Source organism: Ambystoma mexicanum, chromosome 1q (assembly GCF_040938575.1).
Source record: "Ambystoma mexicanum isolate Mex_15411 chromosome 1q, UKY_AmexF1_1, whole genome shotgun sequence".
Taxonomy (NCBI): Eukaryota; Metazoa; Chordata; class Amphibia; order Caudata; family Ambystomatidae; genus Ambystoma; species Ambystoma mexicanum.
This window is the reverse complement of record NC_090922.1, coordinates 835,922,452-835,945,136: the sequence shown is the minus strand read 5'-3', so window position 1 is coordinate 835,945,136 and position 22,685 is coordinate 835,922,452. Positions and strand designations below refer to the sequence as shown.

General features: G+C 45.5%; 1 protein-coding gene across 3 annotated transcripts in view; it reads left to right on the top strand.

Moving 5' to 3' along the window:
- Positions 1 to 22,685, top strand: part of CEP350 (centrosomal protein 350) — a 2,433,119-nt gene that overhangs the window by 841,552 nt on the left and 1,568,882 nt on the right. For all 3 annotated transcript variants that reach the window (XM_069641456.1, XM_069641455.1, XM_069641457.1), the window contains one exon: positions 13,757 to 13,980. In XM_069641456.1, the coding sequence (XP_069497557.1) occupies positions 13,757 to 13,980 (224 nt within the window). The remainder of the gene's footprint in view (positions 1 to 13,756; positions 13,981 to 22,685) is intronic.

Sequence of the window (22,685 nt, the reverse complement as noted above, 5' to 3'; positions counted from 1 at the left end):
ATGTTTTGGGGGGTGTCCCCCTGGGTGGCCACTCCTCTATTCGACTTGCCTTTTGCTTTGTTTGACATTCTGTTGCAATGCGTTACTTCGCCTCCAAATGTGTTTCTGGTTTGGCCCTGGCTCCCGGCCCACTGACCTGGTGGAGGCTTTTGCGAGAGTGGGGTCTCGCTGTGATCCCCCTCATTTGGCCACTTCCCTCAAGGGTATTCCTGATTGCCTTCACCCCAAACCACACTTGATGCCTCCCCCGCTGCTGCAGGTCTCTGCTGCGCAGGCCTTTCTGAGCTTCTTTGGCCTGCGTTATTGGTCTACTTGTGGGCCTTCCCTTGCCCCTTCTTCCCTTTGCTGCCCCCTTATTCTTCTGCTGTGGGACTCCCTTGCATGGACCCCTAATCCTGTTATGCGTGTCCTCCCTTCCCTGTGTTTTGCCAATATCTTTGGGTTTCCCCCGGTCCTCTGGACTCCGCCGCACACCAGCGGGCCCTCCCGCTTTAGCGGTTTCCCAGTGTGCTACCTCCTGCAATATTCCGGCTCCGGGGGTGGGGAAGGCTCACCTGTTAGCTGTGTGTCTGAGACCCGGCAGTGTCTCGACGCCTCTCCTCCGCGATCTCCACACACTCTGGGCCTCCTCAAGTGTTCTGTGCCTCGTCTCCCATCCGGGGCAGTCTCAACTGTTCCTCTGCTTTGCTTCCCTTCCAACCGCTGTCTGTTAGGTTACGGGGCTGCCCCCCAGCTTTCTCCATCCCCAGGGTGGCCTCTTGCTGCACTCAGCCCACTCTCCTCGATTCCGCCTGCTGCCGTGTGTGGGCCGCCCTTCTCCAAGCTACTCCGCCTGCTGCTGGGGCGCGCGACGTTGCGCTGTGTGTGTGAGCCGCTCTTCTCCGGCCTCTGGCGTTCTACTCAGAGGGAGCGGCTGCCTCCTGTCCCCAGCACCGTTGACTCCCGGTGTCCTCTTGTGGTGCTCTGCCCTATTCTGGAGACGGCTTTCCCTTAGCCGGGTTGCCTCAATGACGGGGGTCCTCTGGCGTGTGTCCGGTCTCGCTCCTCCCCGCACTTACAGCCACAGCGCTCCTGTCTCTGTGGTCCCAGGGCAGTGACTTTTCCCTCACGGGCTGCCAGGTCTCTCTGCTCCTTATGTTGTGGGGGGGGCCCACTCCTTGTTGGCCCCGTCCGCCGCTTTCCGCTGGGTTCGATGTTGCCTTGAGCGTGCCTTGCCTGTCCTGAGTTGCCGGGACCTCCTCCCAGTCAGGTCGGCAGGTCCGCTCTCGGGCACTCTGGCTCGGGTGCTTCAACTTAACCAGGCTCCTCCTTCCCCTTCGTGGCACTTCATATTAGGGACAGCGCTGTTTTCCTGGGCTAGTACTATGCCCGTCTTGCTTTCCGTTGCCTTAGCTCCCTTACTGCACAATTACAGCAGCTGCGGGGTGGTGGAACCATGCTTATTTATCGAAGGGTGCAGTAGCTCGCCGTCGACATGTCTATCTGGTGTCGGTGGCCATCTTGGATCTCCAAAACTCACCTTTTAAAGCACTCCCTGTTGATCCCATGGTGATTTCACCACCCTGGAAATGTTACAAAGCTGAATGGTGGAAATGTTACAAAGCTGAATGGTGGCAGCTGTGATTTTTATTTTGGCTACACCAGGGTTGTAGCCACGTTTACGCATTAATAGCACAATACACCTGTATGGTAGCCATTAGTATACTAATCTTCATGTAAGACGTGCACTTCGCCATGACCCCTCTACCCAATTCCGAAGGTCACCCACTTACCCTGCAAATGTCCCTGTACCATGATCTTATGCATGTGCTATCACCCTTTATCCCCTCCTCACTTCCTCAATCCATATTTCCACCGTACCTGCCTTTGTGTGCGATCTTGCCGGCGACTGCAATGATCCGTGGAAACGGTTGAGGCCTTCCCTGCTTTGGCAGCACAGGCTTGGAATGATCTGCCTGAAACCCTTCGTGAGGAAGGAAACCACCTGGCATTCAGGAAACTGTTAAAGACCAGATGGTTTGAGTAATATCTTGAAAATTGCTGGCACTTATGATTTTCTCTTTGTGACAGCTCCTGGATGCCTTTGGGCTTTGCGCGATACAAATCCATTAGCATAACAACATCCCTTCAACACCAATTTCATCTGATACATCTCTGGATCCCTCTACAGACTATAACAATGCCTACTTACCACCGTAGTCTCTGGCCTCGGCGCCGACTTTCTCCGACCTTCGCGATACAACACTACCATACAGACCACTGTGGTCTCATGCGCCATGCAGGAATCACTTAACATTGCCCCCTAACCTTAAACTAAATGTACTGACCTCACCAGTGCATCCCGTACTGCCGTACGATTCATCCCTCCACTGTTAGCCGGCTTGCAGTCAATCCTGGCGCAACATCTCCAAGTACCTTAAGTGCACTGTTCCCCTAGCCATAGTGCCAATAGTATCAATGCTGAAACTGATATTTTCGGTATTGCCTGTTTTTCTCACTGCCACAGTAAGCTTGCCTGCCGTAGCCCTAGCACCTAAGTGTGCTTTTTCACTAACTGCACACGTCTCACTTCAACTATTACTGCACTAAGCTTACAGCCAAGTAACATGAGGTGTGTTGTTGTTAGAATATATTCTTGCTACCTCATTTACATTACTACTGCCTGCTTGACTGGTATAGCCCCCTTACTATGAGATGTCTCTGCCATTCTGCTCCTTTTTTTTAGCTTACCCTGCTCTATGCATGCCTGATGTAGCCTGCTGCTTCAAGTGTGAGGCCTTTCCTAGTAAGTATTCATCCATGCATGTCCTATGCATGCATGATACAGTCCCTTGCAACAATAGGCAAGACTCTCCCAGTATGTAGTCACTGGAACAATCATATCCCTTGTATACTTTCGTGATGCAGCTCCCTGCAATAAGAGGCAAGCTTTTTTCAGCTTGTATACTTAGTTCCAATCATGTCCTTTGTATGTACTATGGATGTAGCTCCCCGCAACAAGAGGCAAGATTTTCCTAAATAGTATACTTCGTACCTATCATGTCCCATGTATGTACTCTGGATGTAGTTCCCCGCAACAAGAGGCGAGATTTTCCTAGATTGTATAGTCCGTACCCATCATGTTCCATATATGTACTATGGATATAGCTCACCAGAACAAGAGGCGAGATTTTCCTAGATTGTATACTCCGTACCATCCAGGTCCTTTGTATGCCTGGTTTGTAACCATTGTAAACTGTTATTCTGATGCTTGTTAATCTGCTTAGAATCACATGCTGTGCATATGGTCCAACATCCAGTGGTAACCGCAGAGTATTGCATCTTGTCTTTCGGGGACTGAAAGGGGGCGTCGGCATAGGCGTGTTTGTAACACTATCCCTATCGTGATGTGTAGTGTACCCAAAATCCCTCACGTGCCAAGGTCTTTCAGATTGTTTTTCTCCCTCACCTTTTGTTTTTCTATGGCTCTGCCAGAAATGTTGTCAGGCCTAGTACGGTAGTCGCCTGTCTGTTTCCATTTCCTTCCCACTCTCCCCCTCCCTTCCTTGCACTATCTGAAATGTCGTCAGCCGGGGTACGATAGTTAATTTCACATCCTTACTGTTCATGGCTTGTAAGAATGTAATTGTGTTTTCCCTTGTTCCCTCTCTTCCCTTCAAGCGCTTTGAAACACATTGTGTATAGGCGCTATATAAATAAACATATATCATATCATTACAAGTCTGTAGCGGGTCCCGCTCAGGAATGCCTGGTCAGACCAGGCGTCCTTAGCGGGACCCGCTAGCAGACCAGGATGCTAACAACGGGCCCGTCATTAACAGGCCTATTGTTCGCAACCTCCCCATTCCCATTGAGCCCTATAGGGGCTCAGATGGGAATGGAGATGTACCGGGTCCCGGTAAAGGGAATTACCGGGCCTTCCAAGGTCGGAATGTCCCGGTAATTCCTCATTCCTGGAACACGGTACCCGGTATGGGGGTAGCCATGCTGCTAAAAATGGCATCGCTAGCTCCATAATGAGGCCCATTATCTTTATACCGACTTTGTCGGTTATTTCCCCATAAGTCACTTCAACAGCGATTCAAGCAACTTCGGAGAAGACTGCGGGAGGTTACTGAGGGGTGGATTTCGGCACCTAAAGATCCGGCGGCTGAGCCATCCTCGTGGCTGGCCTTACTGGCCGGCCTACACAGTAGGGAGAGTGGGGTCGGGGTGGCCATATCTTTCGTTATGTCTCTCCTCTTTCCCCCTCTTTGCCCTCTAGGTCTGGTCATCTTTGTCTATACCTTTCGCTATGGAAAAGACACCATTTAGGTTCTGCCCTAAGTCTGGGATCAGATACCCGTGGAAAAACGAGCACAGAACGTGTAATTCTTGTCTACCCCTAGATCACGACGAGAAGCGGTGTGTGGCTTGTAAGCTCTTTCGGCCTAAGACCCTTAAGGAGCGCCGTGTAAAGCGGTGGGCTGCGTATGGTATGTCGCAGGCTGAACCCTCTTCCCCCACAGCCACTCCCGCCGAAAGTGACGGGGGCACTGATGATGACCAGACATCCGTGTCGGATGTCATCGAACTTGAGGCGTACGCTTCTAGGTCCGCCACGCCCGTCCCCTCTAGGCCCGATGTAAGTCTCGCTTTGGGGACAACACCCGGCGACAAGGGCGTACAGAAACCACACACTAAGCACACAATCCCATCACCGATTTCGACTGTTCCGTTGAAAAATGTGAAAGCGCCAACAGGACCACCAAAGATTTCAACTGAATTCTCTGATCTGGTAGATCAGCAGCCTTCCCCGCATCTGCAGCAGCGTCTTGCGACTGGGCACTCCAAAATTAAGGGCGCTACCTCTAAATTGGGTTTACACGCCGAAGCGCGATCATCCGATGCTCCAGTGCCCCCTAAGGCCCCGGTAGGTCTGAAACCTACTCCTAGGCCTCCTAGCCTTTCCACAGGCAAAAAATGTACCGCTAAGCCCTCTAACGCCGCATTGGGCGGTAAATCTACTGCTGACCCGTTGACTCACACTGATTCGGCAGAGATTGTGGACAGTATCGCAAGGATTACTTCGGCGGTTGGCCTGACACCTAAGACACTGTCGAAACGCATGGAGCGTGCCGCGGACAAGTCTAAAGAAATGCCATGGCACCCCAGTACTCACGAAACCTACGAGGACAGTCAGGAGCCTCTGTCCAACACCCTTGGGGACAAATTTCGATGCCAACGAGAGGTTTTTCCACCTTTTACCCCTTATGGTTCATCTAAGTGGACCAGGGAAAAGTTCGAAGGATGCATGGACTGTCTAGAAAGAATTGTCTCGCGTTCAGAGCATCCTTCCCCCCTAAGAGATCTCGTGAAGACCCTCTTTTGGTGTCGGCTTCACGTTTCCATGAAAATCTCGACTCTCAACCCTTGGCTTCTGTCCACCATGAAGATGTGGTCCAGATGGACACTTACCAAGACACTATGACGAAGAAGACCCTTCCTTCCTGCAACCACTACCCTGATGACCAGGCGGATTCCATGGATAACTGGGAGGAGACACAGCAAGTGGAGGCTGAGCCATGGATGCTCCCTACGCAAGATCAGGACACTGATGTCCTATGCCTGGATTCCCCTCCCACCACTCCGGCCCGCCAGGCCTCGCCTGTAGACGATCAAATGGCTTTCAATGCCATCTTAAGGAAGGCAGCAGAGCACTTTCAGATCACCACCCAGGAGAGGGTACCCGAACAAGATTTTGTGGAGGACATTCTCAAAGAGAAACCCCCCCTCAAGCCAAGCCATTCCTCTACTGAACTCTGTTAAAAGCAGGTTGGCCCCCTCCCTGGTCACGCCAGCTCAGACCCGAGCAGTGAATCCAAGGGTGGAGAAACTATTTCGGCCATCTCCTATGGACCCTTAATATATTAAAGGCCACGCTACCTCCTTGGTATTCGATGCCACCCGGAAACGGGCAGAGGTACCGCTTGCTACGGGGGAGGCCCCTCTGGATAAGGAATCTAAAAGGTTGTACGCTTTAGGTAAACGTGTTACCTCAGCAGCTGCATACACCATGTAGCCAGTCGGGAGGTGACGGTACGCAAGGTCATGCGGCTGCTAGGTATGATGGCGTCATGCAAATACTTGGTTCCCCGCATGCGTCCCATGCAAGAGTGGCTCAACAGCCAGTGGTGTCAGGCCAGTGGACAATGGGAAGATCTGGTAGTTGCCTCGCCAGCCCTCGTTCTTTCTCTGCAGTGGTGGTCGAGGGAAAACCTCTTGAAGGGGGAAGTCTTTCACCACCCCCGCACTCCCGCAGTGGAAGCCACTTTCAGGACAGATGCATCACTCGGGGCGGGGGCTCACCTGCTTCAGCAGACCGCGCATGGCGTGTGGTCCCCGCAAGTATCATCCAACCATTTAAATCTGCTAGAGCTATTAACAGTGTTCAAGGCACTAAAAGCCTTTCAGACTGAACTACAAGGGAAGACAGTTCTGGTTCTGACAGACAGCCCCACAGCCATGCATTACCTAAACAAACCAGGGGGCACACACTCTCCAGGGCTATCCAAGAAGTCCCAAAACATTTGGATGTGGGCTCTCAAACACAAGATGTTTCTGTTGTCCCAACACATTCCAGGGAACTCAATCTTTTGGCAGACGTGTTCAGCAGAGATTTCCCACTGCCTGTAGAATACGAATGGCATCTGCACGAAGACCTAGTCTCCAACGTCTTTGCAGAATGGGGCTTCCCAGAGATCGACCTGTTCGCAACTCAGGAGAACACCCAATGCCAAGACTACGCCTCCAGGTACCCCCAGAACTGCTCCAAGGGGAACGAACTTTGGATCACATGGTACAGGAAATTTGTCTATGCTCCCCCGACCACCACCCCCACCCCCCACCCCTCCCCGACTCCCCTACTCAACAAGTTAGTGCACAAGATGCTCCAGGAACCAGTCACCATGATATTGGTGGCCCCCATGTGGGCCCGCCAACCCTGGTTCACTCATCTAATGGAAATGTCCCTCTCCCCACCAGTAAAACTACCCTGCCCGTACAACATGTTGTCTCAGGACAGGGGAGAGACCCTACACCCATAAACTATGAACTTAGCAGCCTGGCTCCTGAGGTCATAGAGTTTGGACACCTTCAGCTCCCTCAGAGATGCATGGACATACTCGGGGAAGCTAGGAAACCTAACACCCGCTATTGCTATTCCAGTAAATGGGAACGCTTTGTCATCTGGTGTAATACCGAGGGTGTCAATCCCATCGATTGCTCACCCACACACATTGTGCTGTACCTAACTAATTTGTTATACGCAGGACTTATCTTCAATCCCATAAAGGTTCATCTTGCTGCTCTCTCCGCCTACACCACGTCCTAACAGAAGGTGTTGTGGTGGAAGATACTTCTTATTAAGGCTTTTATGGAAGGGATTAAGAGAATCCATCCCCCCATTTCTCACCCAGCTCCTGGATGGCATCTAAATGTGGTTTTAACCAGACTCATGGGATCTCCCTTTGAGCCCATGCATAAAGCAAGTCTAAAAGACATTACTTACAAGACGGCTTTCTTAGTGGCTATCACTTATATTAGAAGGGTTAGCGAACTACAGGCCCTTTCTGTTCTTGACCCTTTTGTTACAGTCCACAGGGATAAGGTAGTTCTGCACAATCATCCCAGATTTGCGCCTAAATTCATCTCGAAGTTCCATGTGAACCAATCGATGGGACTACCCAATTTCTTCCAGAATACCACTAGCATGGCCGAAAGGAGCCTACACACACTAGATGTGCGCAGAGCAGTCATGTTCTACCTGGAAAGAACAAAACCACAGAGAAAAACAAACCAATTTTTCGTTTCAGTGGCAGCTGGCAGAGAAGGGGATCCTGTCTCTAAGTCAGCTATCTCAAGGTGGATTGTCAAATGTATCGGACTCCGTTACACTCTAAGAGAGAACTGTCCTTCAAGCCTAGAGCACACACTACTCGGGGCACAGGGGCTTCCATAGCATTCATTGCAAATGTTCCCCTAGAGTCCATTTGCAAAGTGGCAACCTGGAGTTCTGTACACACCTTTACAAAACACTATTGCCTAGACACTCATTCTAGATCTGACTCTCAGGTGGGACAAGCAGTATCTTTTCTCTACTGTTCCGTCTCACAACCCATCTCCAACTCCGGGTACTGCTTGCTAGTCTATGCACAGCATGTGATTCTAAACAGATTAACAAGCATCAGAAGACATGCACTGCTCACCGTAATAGCATTTCTGATGATTGTATCTGCTTAGATTCACATACACCCTCTCTACCTCCCCGCTCGGGTGGAAGGAACATAGCCGTCTTACTACTTTCTCTCTTCATGTACTCACTCACAATAGCCTTGGGCTCCCTCATGGTAGAAAAAATACAATCGGAGGGACCTCGGCACGTGAGGGATTTTGGGTACACTACGCGTCACGATAGGGATAGTGTTACAGAGACGCCTATGTCGACGCCCCCTTTCGGTCCCCGAAAGACAAGATGCAATACTCTGCGGTTACCACTGGATGTCGGACCATATGCACAGCATGTGAATCAAAGCAGATACAATCATCAGAAATGCTATTATGGTGAGTAATGCATGTCTTACTAGCACTTTCTGTAACAGAATTCTTAAGTTAAAAGCGCCTAAATGCCTCTAAGCCTTGTGCGCTATATAAATTACTAAATAAATAGATACAATAATGCATGTTTTAGGCCCTGCTCCTGGCCATTTTGTTTTTTTCCATCCCTTTGTCTGTGTTGACTATCGGGCAAGGCTACAATTACTATTTCCATCCTGAACCCACAAAGGCACTCTCATTTGTGGTTTTAAACTGGTGTAGACTGGTTCCAAGTCCTCTAGACCTGCCAATCCACATCCAATGTGAGTGCCTTTGTGCTTGGCGGTGTCTACGGCCAGCATGATTGGCTGGCCTCCAAAACCTTTGTGTTCTGACTAGGGTGTGATTGGTGGGCTGGTTTAAACCAGCCTATGGATAATGGTGTTATCAGTGGGAGACCCTGTACGTTCCTCAGATCTGTTCCCGTTTCCTTCCTAAAACCGGCTGCTGAAGACATGTTTGTCCAGTGACTAGAGCTTGGCTCCTTTGTGCTGAACATCATGCTCTTCCCTGTAAGTGCAAACCTGTTTAGGGCTCTTGTTTTGCTTCTGGCCTTCGCCATAGCTTGTTAAATTGGCTGCACTTGCTGGATTATTCCTCGTCTGCAGTTTCTGGACATCTGGTCACCTATTTCTTTTACAGGTGAATAAGGTATGATCTCCTTTCTGGTCTTTTTAACTTGGAAACCCAAGTGGCGTGCTGCTGCTCTTCCTCCAATCCATCCAGGGGCATCTTGAGTTGCCTACAGCAGATGCCTCCATTGCGGGACCACTTCTTTACAGGCTGGTTATCTTCTACTGCTCCCCTGGGCTTACCTATGACCCTGTCCGAGTTATTTGCTCTGGTTGCTGGCAAGAGTCTACTTTATTGGTCGTCTCTCCAGCTGTCTATGTTGAACCTAACTCTGGAACCTGGCAGGGTAGTGGCTTTGTGTTACTACTCTGAATTGCTTATCACTGCTAGTTTAAGCTAAACCTGACATCCTAACTCACGTGTGCATCCTCCATTTCAGAGACAAATTCGGCATAACCAGCACTGTACATATCTCCAGGCCCTAGGGTCATGTTCACATAGTTGACTCAGTTTGCAGCTTTGCCTGCGCCCGGGAGTTTTAGGGTTTTGACGTCCCACCCATTCTACTGTTTCTCTTCATTGCCTAGAGTAGGCTTTGTGCTCCTTCTGCAACATGCTCTTCCTGGTCTGCCGGTTCTTGTACACTAGGCCCGAATTCTTCTTTTGGGGTTCATTGGAATATCTTCGTGGAGGTTACCTCTCCTACTGCATCTGTAGAGTAAAAAGGGAACTTACCTGACTTACATTTAACCACAGTAGATTTTTTATGGTAGAAACCCATCCAGTCTGACTGCTCTGCTATGTTACCCATTCAGCCAAGTTTCTATATAATTTGGCACACACCCTGTCTTCACACTAAGGATATATCTCTGCACGCCACCTACAGGGGGGCTGTGAAACCCCCTATCCCTTAACAGCCATAGACCCCAAAATGATGTCAGTGGAGGCCACTTTGGAATAATTGAATTTGCAGATGTCCTACAAAGACCTAAAATACGGGAGATTAAAACCATTTGACAGATCGGATACGTTGACCCAGAACTTCCTAGTATCAGTGTGTGATCGGCAGCCTGTGACTAATAGAGGCCTAACTTGGATAATCTTACTAGGCTTGCTAACATGTGTCCTCTTATTCCCTAAAAGGAAGAATGAATTTGTTAAATAATTCCTCGAAGAAATTCTAACTTTTTTTTTTTATACTTTATTTAACTCTAGGGTTTTTAAAAGATTTTGTGTTTCGCTGGCTGTCGGATCCTTTGTCTGTTTGACTATTTTTATTTTCTTTGTCTATCGTTGATCGAATCGAATCCAGAATTTTTGCTGTCGCCGTTACCAAGGTTGTTCGTCCACACCCAATTAGCCTTGACCACCAGACCTCTTCGTCAAAAATGTGAGCTGCAGCTAGAACAGGCTTCAGATACGGTCTTCTGATGGTTTTGACTCCTGGACATGATAGGAGGAGGTGCCTCAATGTTTCAACTACAGAAGGGTCTTTACAGAATCTGCATTTGTTTGAAAGTGCCATGCCTTGTATCTTCAGAATTTCGTTGGTATGTAGCAAGTTGAGGCAAGCTCTTAAAGTACTCCTCATCTTCCGATTAGGATATTTTTCCACAAATGGTTGAAGGACATGGAGTGTTTGGCTCTTGGGTGGCAAGTGCGAGGCCAGTTTATATGATGCAGCCTGATCCCAGGTGCAGGCCCAATCAAGTTCATTCAGTTTTATGTGAATTTTCATAGGGTTCTCAATTAGCTCTTTTTTGGAGCACTGAATCAATTTCAATTTGGCTTCTTGTTCTTCATACCAATGGTTTAGGACCGTACAACAGCCTCCCTCGGCCTCGTTGTTTACAGCTTCATGTAGCTTCGGGCGGTTTTCCAACAGAATCTTCCTAAACAGCATCATGGTGTTTCTTTCCACTATCATTAATAGTGAGAGCTGACTCAATTCTCGTCTTAAGACCATAGATGGATGTAGAAGCGTTAGTTGGTTTGCAGTCTGCAAAGAGAGAAAATTATTTGTTTTCCCCTGGCTCCTTGCCCTTCCTGTGGGGTTTTTCAAGGTCAATCGGGAGTATTAATTTGTTGTCTTCACATGCACAGTTATGGAACTTCTTCCCCCTCCCGAGCAGACTGCGGCCGCTGCCCATCGCTTCGTTGTTACTCGAGGGCACACTGCTTGTCTTAGACCCTTGAGCAACCTGTTGTGAGGAGGAGCTTGGCTTATTTGAAGGCTTTTCCAATCCACCAGATGTTCCCAGGGGTGGTTGGCAAAGTTTGGACTCGATGGTCAGGGTTTGACACCCCACCTCATTGGTGGCGGCTGGGATTTCAGATGAAAGGTCTTCTGTGCAAATCGGCCTATGTAATATGAGGTGTTCTCTTGCTTTTTCTTTTTCTAGAGCTGCAATGTAGCCCTCCAGGTAGAGCAATTTGGAGTGCATCATTGCCGAAATAGTACTGTGATCTTTTAATGTGTCGTTAATAGCCTCATACAGTTTTGTAAAAGGCGCGAGAGCAACAGTTACTCTGACATGATTGTCAGAATGTCAAGCTTTTTCTTAGGTGATTCAGCAGGGGTGGATTCCGGCAGTTCACTAGGTCTTCTATCCTTGAGGGGAGTAGATGCCGTAGATAGGCGTAAGTCTTCTTTTGCTGGTTTTAGACAAACTGAGGTAGTGGTCAGGGCGGCAGCTTTTTCTTTTTCTTTCGGTTCCTTGATGGTGCCCAGCTATCGCCTGTTGCTCTCCTTGATTTTTTTTACCGTGTCAGGGTTAAGAGTTTCCAGACTGGGAGACCTGTTCAAATCGACTGGTGGTGTTGTAGGGAATTCGCCTGCGGTTTTTTCATTGCTGTTGCGTGGGATAGACAGCAGTCCATCCATCACTTCAGATAGAATGGCATCGTCCTTTTGTGTTAAGACTTTTTGACACTGTGGGGTAGGGGATTGTACCCAATGTTTCATTGCGTTTTCCCACCAGTGGAACCTCTGAGCTAAACACTACCAACATGTCGCTGTCACTAATTTCGCAGATATTTTTTTATTTCCTTTTGCAGTGCTTCCCAAAGAAATCTTTCAAAGTTTGTGAAAGGGAAGTGTTTTCTTTTTGTCTTGTATTTTCCTTTGATTTTATTATTCGCCTTGTTGTACGTTTGGCTAGCTGTTTTTTTGCATTGTTGGAGCCCCAGGATTCATCATCTTTATTTCTCACTGTCCCGCTTGGATGGGCGGATTGACCGCCAAGCTGAGGTGGACCTGTTTTTTAGTTTTTTGAAGCTTTCTTTGATTTTTTTAGGGCATGGACCTTCATCTTTATTTGCGGTAGAGGCTCTTGTTGGAGAGGGGTCTGAAAGGTAACTTTGATCTTCAAAATCAGCCCCATCTTCAATTTGGTCCAACTCCATATTCGTGATTTGCTTCTTGTTCTTTTTGGCGTCCAGTTGCGGAGTTGGCAGGCTTTCGTTCCATTCTAACATTTGAAGATAACCTAAATAAGCAGCTCCCCACATAACAACGCCAAGGGCCTTGGGTATCTCTTCAAATGGCAGCATAGGAAACCGGGAAGACCGGTAACATTGCTGAAAGAGTTGGAATGTGTGGAATCTTGAAATGTGGCAAACCTGATAGAATTGCGTATATGCCTGAAATGATTATTAAGTAATATTTTTCCTCTTTGCTCAATTCCAATGAGCTAAAGAGCTGGTGTCTAAAATACATGTAGTTTGTACGACAGTTGAGTGATCCAAAAAAATACCTATAATATGAGCCCTCCACTCACATCAGTGTTTTTGCCAGGTTAAAACGAGCATTTGCAAAGCCAACAGTTTTGAATTTTGCGTAGGGATGGGATGATATTTTCCAGGCACTGCCAGAATGTTACTATCTGTCCATAAAATGGCAACAAGTGAGACATTGTGTGATTACATGGGCATAGCACAGCAGTTTTCTGGCAAATTCCCATCTAATATCTATATCCAAACCAAAACAGTTGGCTTTGTCAATGCTTGTTTTTAACGGGACTAAAGTACAAGGAAATGTTCCAAATCACGTGGCTGAAGGCACAGTTGGTAAAGGCATTTTTATTACACCAGATACACGTTTACAACTTCAATTAAGCCATTCATTCTCAGCAGGGTGCTTGGGAATAAGACTGGCAGGCTAGAGGTTGATGTTACTGCTCGGTAGACTTAACTCGGAGATCCCAGGAGGAAGGGTTTGGGGCAAGGAAAGGGGCATGTATTGGGTAGGCATGGCCGTAGGGATTAGCATTGCAGGTGGCAGTTGATGGGTGGTAAATAACCAAACACCCACATGATGTCTCATTACATTTCATCTACTTCCTAGCTGTACTCCAGTGCAATAGTTTTAGCTTTAGGTGGCACTTAATCACCACCTAATAGCCAAAACTAAAAGGTAGGGTGCATAATCCTGCTTGGCAGTGCTAGACCAATTGCTGCCGGTCACACCCTCTCTTGTTCCCTTCCCCATCCTCACCTGTAAATTTACTTTATTATGTTCCCTTATTATCAGAGGCTCTTTTTTTCCCAGCCTTTCATCCGACACCGGAAGGTCACAGCGGACGACTCCTGCTCCCCTTCAACCAAGTTCCCAAACTTCCTTCCACTCTGACTCTCCAGAGAATAATGTGGGTCAGTCGTCATCCCCTGGTGGTGTGCCTTCATCAGCAGCTGGACTTCAAGGAGTGAACAATACTAGTGCCTTCCCCAATACAAATGTGTTGCCTGACAGCTTAGGACCTGCTATTGCAAAAGGTAAGTGACAACCTGCTCTTGATGTGCTTAATTGACTTTGAAGAACTGTTAAAATTAGTTGGGAATCCTGATTAAAAAAACAGAGTGAGTAAGGTAATAAGCAATATAAAGGATAACAAGGGATATGAGTGATAGAGCCAAGACAGTACTAGAGAATCAGGTACAATAGCAATAGACTGGGGATGGAGCTAAGAAGCCAAGACCTGGGGATAAACAAAAAAGGTAAAGCAGTACTCAACACATTAGAATGGAAAGCCAGCAATAGATAAAGCTAAGGAATATGACAACTGGTAATAATAGCAGCATGGAGAAACAGTCTTGAAGTAAAGGGAGAACCATAGAGAAGATCTTCTCTATCTTCAGTACATACATCTTATGCAAGCACTTTACCAAGCTTCTAGATTCCTCTTCTCATCCCTGTCATTTGTTTCAGGTTTTCTTTTTTTAAAACAACTTTGTATTGAGGTTTGTACAACCACTGGTGTATCAGAGATTACAGCAAAGTCTTTGACCGGTTTCCCTGGTCAGAGGCTTCCATCCTCTCCTCTTCCCCGCCAACAATTTCCACCTCTCACCCCTTCACCTTCATCCCCATTTCCCCCAGATTTTGTCACATTTCTGTGGACAGCCCCTATGTTTGTACACAACTTGGGCCCAGCGTTTAATAACATCCATCTCCGTTCTCCACACTCCAATTGTTGGGGCACAGAACTCCTCCATCTTTCTGCTACTGCTCGTTTGGCCACTATATTGTATTGGTCTCTCCCAGGTCCCGTCCACTTCTCACTCATAACCCCTCCCAATACCTTTGCAGCATCGAGCATTGCCACACCATATGGATAAAGGGCCCCCTCATGAGTCTTACATTTGGGACAGGTGTCGTCCTCCCCTTTACCCATTTTCTTTAATTTGTCCCTAGAGTAATAGACCCTATGCATGTACTTGAATTGTATCATCCAGAGGCTGGCTGCAACGGCCACCTCTCTGGAATACTGCAGGGCCTCACCCCATTTGTCTATTTCTCCCAAGTCTCTCGCCCATCTCTCCTACAACTTGTCTAACGATGTAGTTGAGTTGAGGTTTAAAGCTTTGTAGCTAGTTGAGACCTGCTTCCTCATCATTTCTCTGTCCAGTATGTTCCGTTCGATTGGGGAAGCTGGTGGGATCTCATTTTCTCCATTCATGTATGTCGCCAAGGCATGCCTAAGCTGTAAATACTTGTAGTGATCCTGTCTAGGCACCCCCCACTGTTCTCTCAACTCCTGAAAGGACCTGACAGGACCTCACCCCCCGCCAAGAAGTCACTGCATCACTCATAGTTTATATCCCCTTGTTTTTCCATTCCCTTCGCCATCGCAAATGTTGGCTCCCCTCAATGCACCTATTCCCCCCCAGATCCTTGCTGCTAACATGAGTTTTCTCCCCATCCTAGGTCCCTATGGGATTGTTTCCAGACCGTGTCCACTGCAGCTGGAATTAGCAGACATCCAGCCTTTTGGGCCCTCCCATCCATTCCTACCCATCATTTCCAGTTCCATGTCTACCAGGCTATCTCTACCCCCTCATACGCCCATCCATTTTCTATGGCCAGTTGTGTCGCCCAGTAATCTAGCCTCAAGTCTGGGAGACCTAGTCCCCCCTTCCCACTGAGTGTTGCACAACATCTCCAACTTGACTCTGGGTGTTTTCTTTCCCATCAGATTGGGACATGTTGCACTACATACAGTAGCCTGGGAAGTCTCAACGTCTTGTAGACTGCCACTCTTCCCATCAAGGAGATTGGGAGGGTAGTCCAATGCCTGACATTTAGCTCGAATCGTTTAACTGCCGGGTGAAGGTTCAGCTCCGCAAATGGTGTCTCGTCTTTTTGGACAAACACCCTTAGGTACCAAAACCCATTCTCTTCCGTTTTTAGGAGTGGATATTGATCTAGATTTCCCTGCCCCCAATGAAAGTGTGACACTATTAGAAAATCCCCAGAGGTGTCCTGAATCAGTTCAGTAGAACTGACAGAAGGAAGAAACAGCCCAATGTGTGTAAATAATGGCAACAGCAATATCACTATAATAGCTCTGCGTGGACGTACAAGTGACAGCAATAACACTATAGAGAACGGATGCGCAGATGAGCACATTGAGCCTGCCTATGTAACTGCCAGTGAGGAATCAGAAATTATTGTGATATTAAATGATAACAGTGACGCGCAAGACGACTTAATAGTTGAAATTGGACATTGTACAATTGAAAGAAATGGCAATTTAACTCCTAGAAATAGCATAATGGGTGCTATTCTGATACAGGAAGAACTGGAAGGAAGTGATGACCAGCTGTCTCCGAAGAGCGACATGAGAATTGAGGTTGATACCGCTACTGGGTTGATAGTGGAGACGCGTTTGGTGCAAGCGGATGTTGTGCTGCTCAGCACAGCTCCACAGTCTTTCCCAGTAATGGGAGATCCAGAGATTAGTAAAGATGAACATATAGATGTGAGCCTATCCAGCATGAATTCTAACAAAATGTTTGAAGCACCAGAAAATCTTTTGGCAACACTAGTTGGCAAGTGTGAGAAGATTGAGTGCAAATTAGATATGCACTCAATATTATTACATAAAAGTATTAATAAAACTAGAAAAACAATGAGATAGTTGTACAAACACTGAAGCGAATACTGAGATGAAAACTGTTAGTAAACACTATAACCCCAACAGAGAATAACATAATAATAACTCAAGCAGATGCACAAATTGAATTGTTAGAGAACAAAAGTCTTCATCTAAATACTCACACGATGAACGACAAACGTAAAAAAACGCATCTAGTAGCAGATGCCAACATCCATCAGAAGAAGAGGAAAGTAAAACAAGCTAGGAAATACACACAGGCAGCCATGTATAAGGAGAAAAGAGACCCAGAGCAGAAATGGATGTATTGTTGCTGATTTGCAGGAAGTGAATATAGAAGGAGGCCTGGTAAATACAGTGACTGGAATGAATTAACCGAAGAAACCCACCAAAAGTAGTAAGCAAGGAACTAATATAAATGAGAAAAATAATGAACATGTGGTTGCAATTCATGCATTAACTGAGACTCCTAAAAAAACATCTAATAGTGTCTCTAAAAAGAGTAATGATATTCGTAACTATTTGGCTAACCCCTAGTGCGAAGGTACTTTCTGTATCTTTACCCATGCGTGCATGGGGGTGCAAAACAGCAGCGAAAAGAAATGAGTGTGAAAAATAATTGTACATCAGACATTTTATTTGCTGATCTACAGAATATTTTTATCGAGACTCCAGAAACTGCCAGCATCACTATAAGTGATGAGACAGTTAAGATGAAAACAGTAGATAATAATGTAAGGCAACAAGAACAAAATCCATCAGAGAGGTTGGCTGGCCAACAAGGAAATAAGAACAAGATAAACCACCCCATACACAAGCAGTACAATTTCAAGAAATTGATCAAAATAATGGTAATATTCTCCTTAATAGATCACGTATACTTAACCTATGTCAGGTTATTGTACCTTTTGAGAATAACTACCAAAGACTTGAGGATTGTTGATCAATTGGTATCCACTTCAATAGTAACCACAAAAGTATGGTGTGTTAATGTGCCGATATTAGAATATATTCTACAATATAGCAATGAATTCAGAAAACGGGGATATTCATGTAAAGAAACCACTGTGGATATTTCTAAATATGGAAAATAATGATCAGAAGCAGACAATAGTTGCATCTTGCGAAGAGCCTTCAAAAAAGAAAAATCTATGAATGGAATGACTAAGGAACATGTAGACAGTGCACAAAGAAAGAATAGCATTTATGACCCACAGGAAGGATACTGAAAATGTTTACCAGAAGCTTTTAAAGTGCAATTTGGCCAACAAAATCAATGACAACGATATTGTAATATCATGGAATACTAGAGGTAATACCCATTTGTCAGCTGAAGAGGTACTACTAGCTAATATTAACCTACTTTTTGTGGTTGCACTAGAGGAAACATGGATGTGTGAGTACTGTGAAATTGATGGCTGCAGTACTATACAAAAGTTGGCGGCTAAAGTACCCATAGGTTGACCGAAGGGGAGGGCTTTTAACTTCGATACGATACCCATGGGTGGGAGAAGATAACATCTGGTCCACTGACATGGTACTTGCTGTTCGCATATGTTGTGAAGGTGCTATGATCGCTCTCATGCTAGTGTAAATATATAAATATATATATATATAATCCTGCGAATGGAGTATTTAATAGAATAAACATACAGACTACATAACTCGTATACTTGAGAAAAGTGATCCTGGAATTCCCATTATTCTGTTGGATGACCTTAATGCTATAATAGCTGATCGCAGTTCATATGAAGAAGAAAAACATGATTTTGGCCCAGTAAGATCTCAAACCTCAAATAAACAGGGGATTAGCTGGGCCAGGCTGATCCAAACCTTTAATCTGAAATTACTAAATGGAAACTGTCCAAGTGATGCTAAAAGAAGTCCTACCAGAGTGAGTGACCACTATTGATTATATTTTTATCAATGACAGGGCAGATTAAATCATGCTAGATATGGTAGTTGGAAACCGGGAGGAAAGTGATCATGTACCATTGTATCTACTGCTGACTACAGAATATGCTAAGAAGAACGAACATGAAACAAATAGATATATATATATATATATATATATATAACAGTGTGAACCGAATAAAACTGAACCCAGTAAAATTAGAAAAAGGTAAAAATATAGCAGGTCAAGAACTCATGATCTTTACTGAAAAGATACATGTTAATGAATCATTAGTGATTAAAGCATTTGAACCAGTCACAGAAGCAATTAAAGTAGTCACATCTCAGAAATGTGTATACGTCTCTACATGTGAAAGATGGAACTTGAACCATAAGCACAAACCTTTATTCGACAAAGAGATCTACGAGGCAAAGACAAACTAAGAACTACTATAGGAAATCTTAAAAATGCTAATGTGGAGGATGCTAATTGTAGATGAAGAGCAGTGAAGAAAGAACATAAGTGGCTACGACGATACAAAAATGACACAGATAATGAAATCTGGAGAACACTAGCGCAAATGACCAGAATCAACAATCATCAAGGTATCTGGTCTGTAATTAATGGAATTAAGAAGAAAGCTCTTCCTATTGATAGTGTGTGTGAACAAGATTGGATTGCTCATGTCAAAAAGACCTTGAGAACGCCCAACTTGAACGAGGAAAAGACTGTTTGGAAAAGCAATCAGTGTGTAGTAGATCTTACAACTATGATTCAGACTCTACCGTCTTCAAGAGCGACAGGCCCAAATGAGACATGTAATGCCCTACTAAAATTATCACCTGAAAAATTGACACAACCTCTACATCTATTGTTTATATGGATAAGTAAACATCGGAAGGTACCAAAAACATGGCAAGAAAGTTCAATTTTACCTGTACACAAAAAGGTTTGCTAGAAGGACTAACTACCGGATGTTAGTGATGTTGGATATTCCGGCGAAAATATTTGCTAAAGTACTACTTAAAGAGCTGAATCAATGGATTGTAGATAAGAACATACTTCCGCCCAACCAATCAGGATTTCGGGCCAAATCCTCACTATGCCTGGTATAGGCGAGAGCTATGTCTATGGTGCCTTTATGGATTTTTCCACCGCTTTTGACACCATACGAAAATAAATTATGGAATAAATTGAAGCAATGGGGAATACCAGCAGGACTAATCACTATGATCAGACTTTTATACTCGAACACCTCTGTGAGAGGGAGGTTGGATGGTGAAGGGAGTTTCCTCGCTGATTCCAACCCACCGTGGAGTTAAACAAGGATGTAACTTCGCTGTGACACTTTTTAACCTTTATTTGGCAGATTTACCATTCGCATTTAGTGCGATAGTGTTGAACGATGTTAAAAATGGTACATTAAAACTGAGCTGGTCAAGCTATGTGGATGACCTCCTACTGTTGGATTATTCACCAGGAGGTCTCCAGCAGAAGCTTACTACGTTAGACAAGTTTGCATCTAATAATGGATTAAAAATTAATCTAGGAAAGACTAAGGTGATTGCTTTTTTAGAGAAAACCAAATGAGTAAAACAAAAGAAACTGAGATGGAAAATTGCAGGGCAGTTTATAGAAGTGGTGGACTCTTATTGGTACTTGAGGGTCATTATTGACCATAAATCATCTTGGAAACTACAATGGACAGAGATTAAAAAGCAAATGTATGAATGTTATGATGGCTTTGAGCCACTTTATAGGGAAATAAGGTGGATACTCATTAAACACAATATTGATGTTATACTCCGCTAAAGTGATGCCATGTCTGTTATATGGAGCGGAGATCTGGTGGAAAAAGGAGCTAAATGTAGTATCACACGTAGTAACAGATGGTGTAGATTGTGCAGAGTATTATCGATTGAGCTGAACATTTAATGTGCCAATGCGAGAGTCTCTTAACTATAAGATTGAAATATGTAAAGGGATATAGTAAGACCTATGATTTGGAAAATCTAAAAGAAATTTGGGAAAATCTTTTAAAGGATGTAATGATACTAATTTATTATTTCACATGTCTCTTTATGCAGTGTTTGACTATTCTTAAAAATGTCTGATGGAATTTTAATTTGAAAATTTTACTTGAGGTATGTGCTATGTTAAGAAGTTGGTTTTAATTGATTTTTAACTGGAAAACTAGAGTAATGACCAGATGTTATTGTATTTTTAACTTGGAAGATGTTTTTGTTGTATATACACATATGTAACGTCTTGGTTGACTATATGCATATTAATAAATCAAATCAAGCAAAGCGCTGTACAGAGAACATATTTCTCACAATTCTCACCAAACCGAAGTTGGTACTCTTTTATCAACCTCGAAAAGATGAAAGGCTGAGTTAGCCTTGCCGGGATTCGAACCTGCAACCTACAGATCATGCACAGATCACAGTAACAAGTGCTCAACCGGCTGAGCTATTTTATAGGCTAACATTCTTCAGAGGTCGATCAACTGAGTATCGCCTGGGATATAATAATCAGAGTGCCTAGATGTTGGACGAACCAGGTATGAAGCGCTACATAGTAAATACCTATCTAAATACCTATCTAGATTATCACAGGGACAGGTTTTGCTGAGTTTCTATTTCAATTACAAATGTAACTGTTATTCGTTTGTTTTTGAACGGCACTTGCACTTCCTGGAGAGTGAGGTTTTTGATGTTTTAATTGTAGTCATGAAGATTTTGTAACTCCTTCGATTGGCGTAATGACAATCACTCACCCTTGAGCAAAGACTCTGCTGTCACTGACTATTTATAGTAATGTACCCCATTGACTGCAAGGTTGAATATGTAAGCTAGACTGTGCATACTCATCATTTGACACACTTTTTATAATTGTGTACATTTTAATTGCAAGTGCAAAAATTATCTGCCTCCGCATGATTATGCACACAGCATTAAAACAATTTTTATTATTTCAAAAAACAAACAACATTACAACCTTTGTGGACCTCCATAAATCTGTATCACATGTCCTATTACACAAAAATATTTACTGTCCACCCCCCTCCCTCCCCCCTAAACACTAGCCGTCACATCTGTGCCATTTACATAAGTGTCTACGGGGATCTCGGTGCTCATTGACGCATCCGAGTCTTCCGTTTCGTGGTTATCCTGGTGAGGGTTCGCCATTGAGGTCACCAGTTGCCTCCAGGCTATCAGGGGGCCTACTTCCTCCTCTCCTCCCCTGGTAACAGCTTCAAACCATACAACAGTTTCTGCTTCAGCCCATCTTAAAAGGTCCGCCCACCAAATCTCCACCCTCGGCCTGTGGGCCGCCTTCCACCTCATTGCGATTCTGCGCTTGGCCAGAACATAGGCTAGATCTTTCATTTTACTTATATGTTTTGAAGTACGTGGCCTGGGAAAACTCCCAAGCATGCATGCCCAAGCAAGCCTCACATCCAGCTCCAGAATTTCCGTATCTCAGGGCAGGCCCAGAACATGTGCAGCAACCCTGCCTCCACCTCTCCGCACTTGGGGCATTTCTGTATAGCCGAGCCTCCAAACCTGGCTATCCTTTCGGGGGTCATATAGGCTCTATGGGTAATATACAGCTGGATCTGCTGGAGCCTCACGTTCCGGGACACCTTCCTGTGGTACCTTTGGGCTCTTTCCCACTGTCCCACTGTCATGGGTTCTCCCACCTCCTCCTCCCAAGCATCCCTCTGTTGGGGCAACTCCTTCTCTGCCTTCGTTCTTAGGAGTTCGCATATCCTTGATATTTCGTGACCTCCCTCAGAGATGTCATACATCATTTCTAAAGTGGCATCAGGTTCTTCTATTAACACTGTCTCAGGCCACCTCTCCTTCACCCGCTTAATAAGTCTGGTGTAAGTAATATATTGGCCTCCATGCACCCCTGTCTCCTCCTGCAACCTCTGAAATTCCACCGCTTCCCCGTCCTGCCATATATCTCCGAGAGTAGCTATGCCCACCGGTTCCCAGTATCTGCGGACCCCTTTAAGCAGTTGGGAGTCCGCCCCACATAGCGCCCCCAGTGGGACTTGCTGTGAGAGCGGGTCTGTGTCACTCACTGTTCTCCACGCCAGATCTCCCAACCCAGCATCAACAATCTCCCCCTCTCCGCCACTTTTGTTCTATGCAGCCATTCTCGTTTAGGAAGTAAGG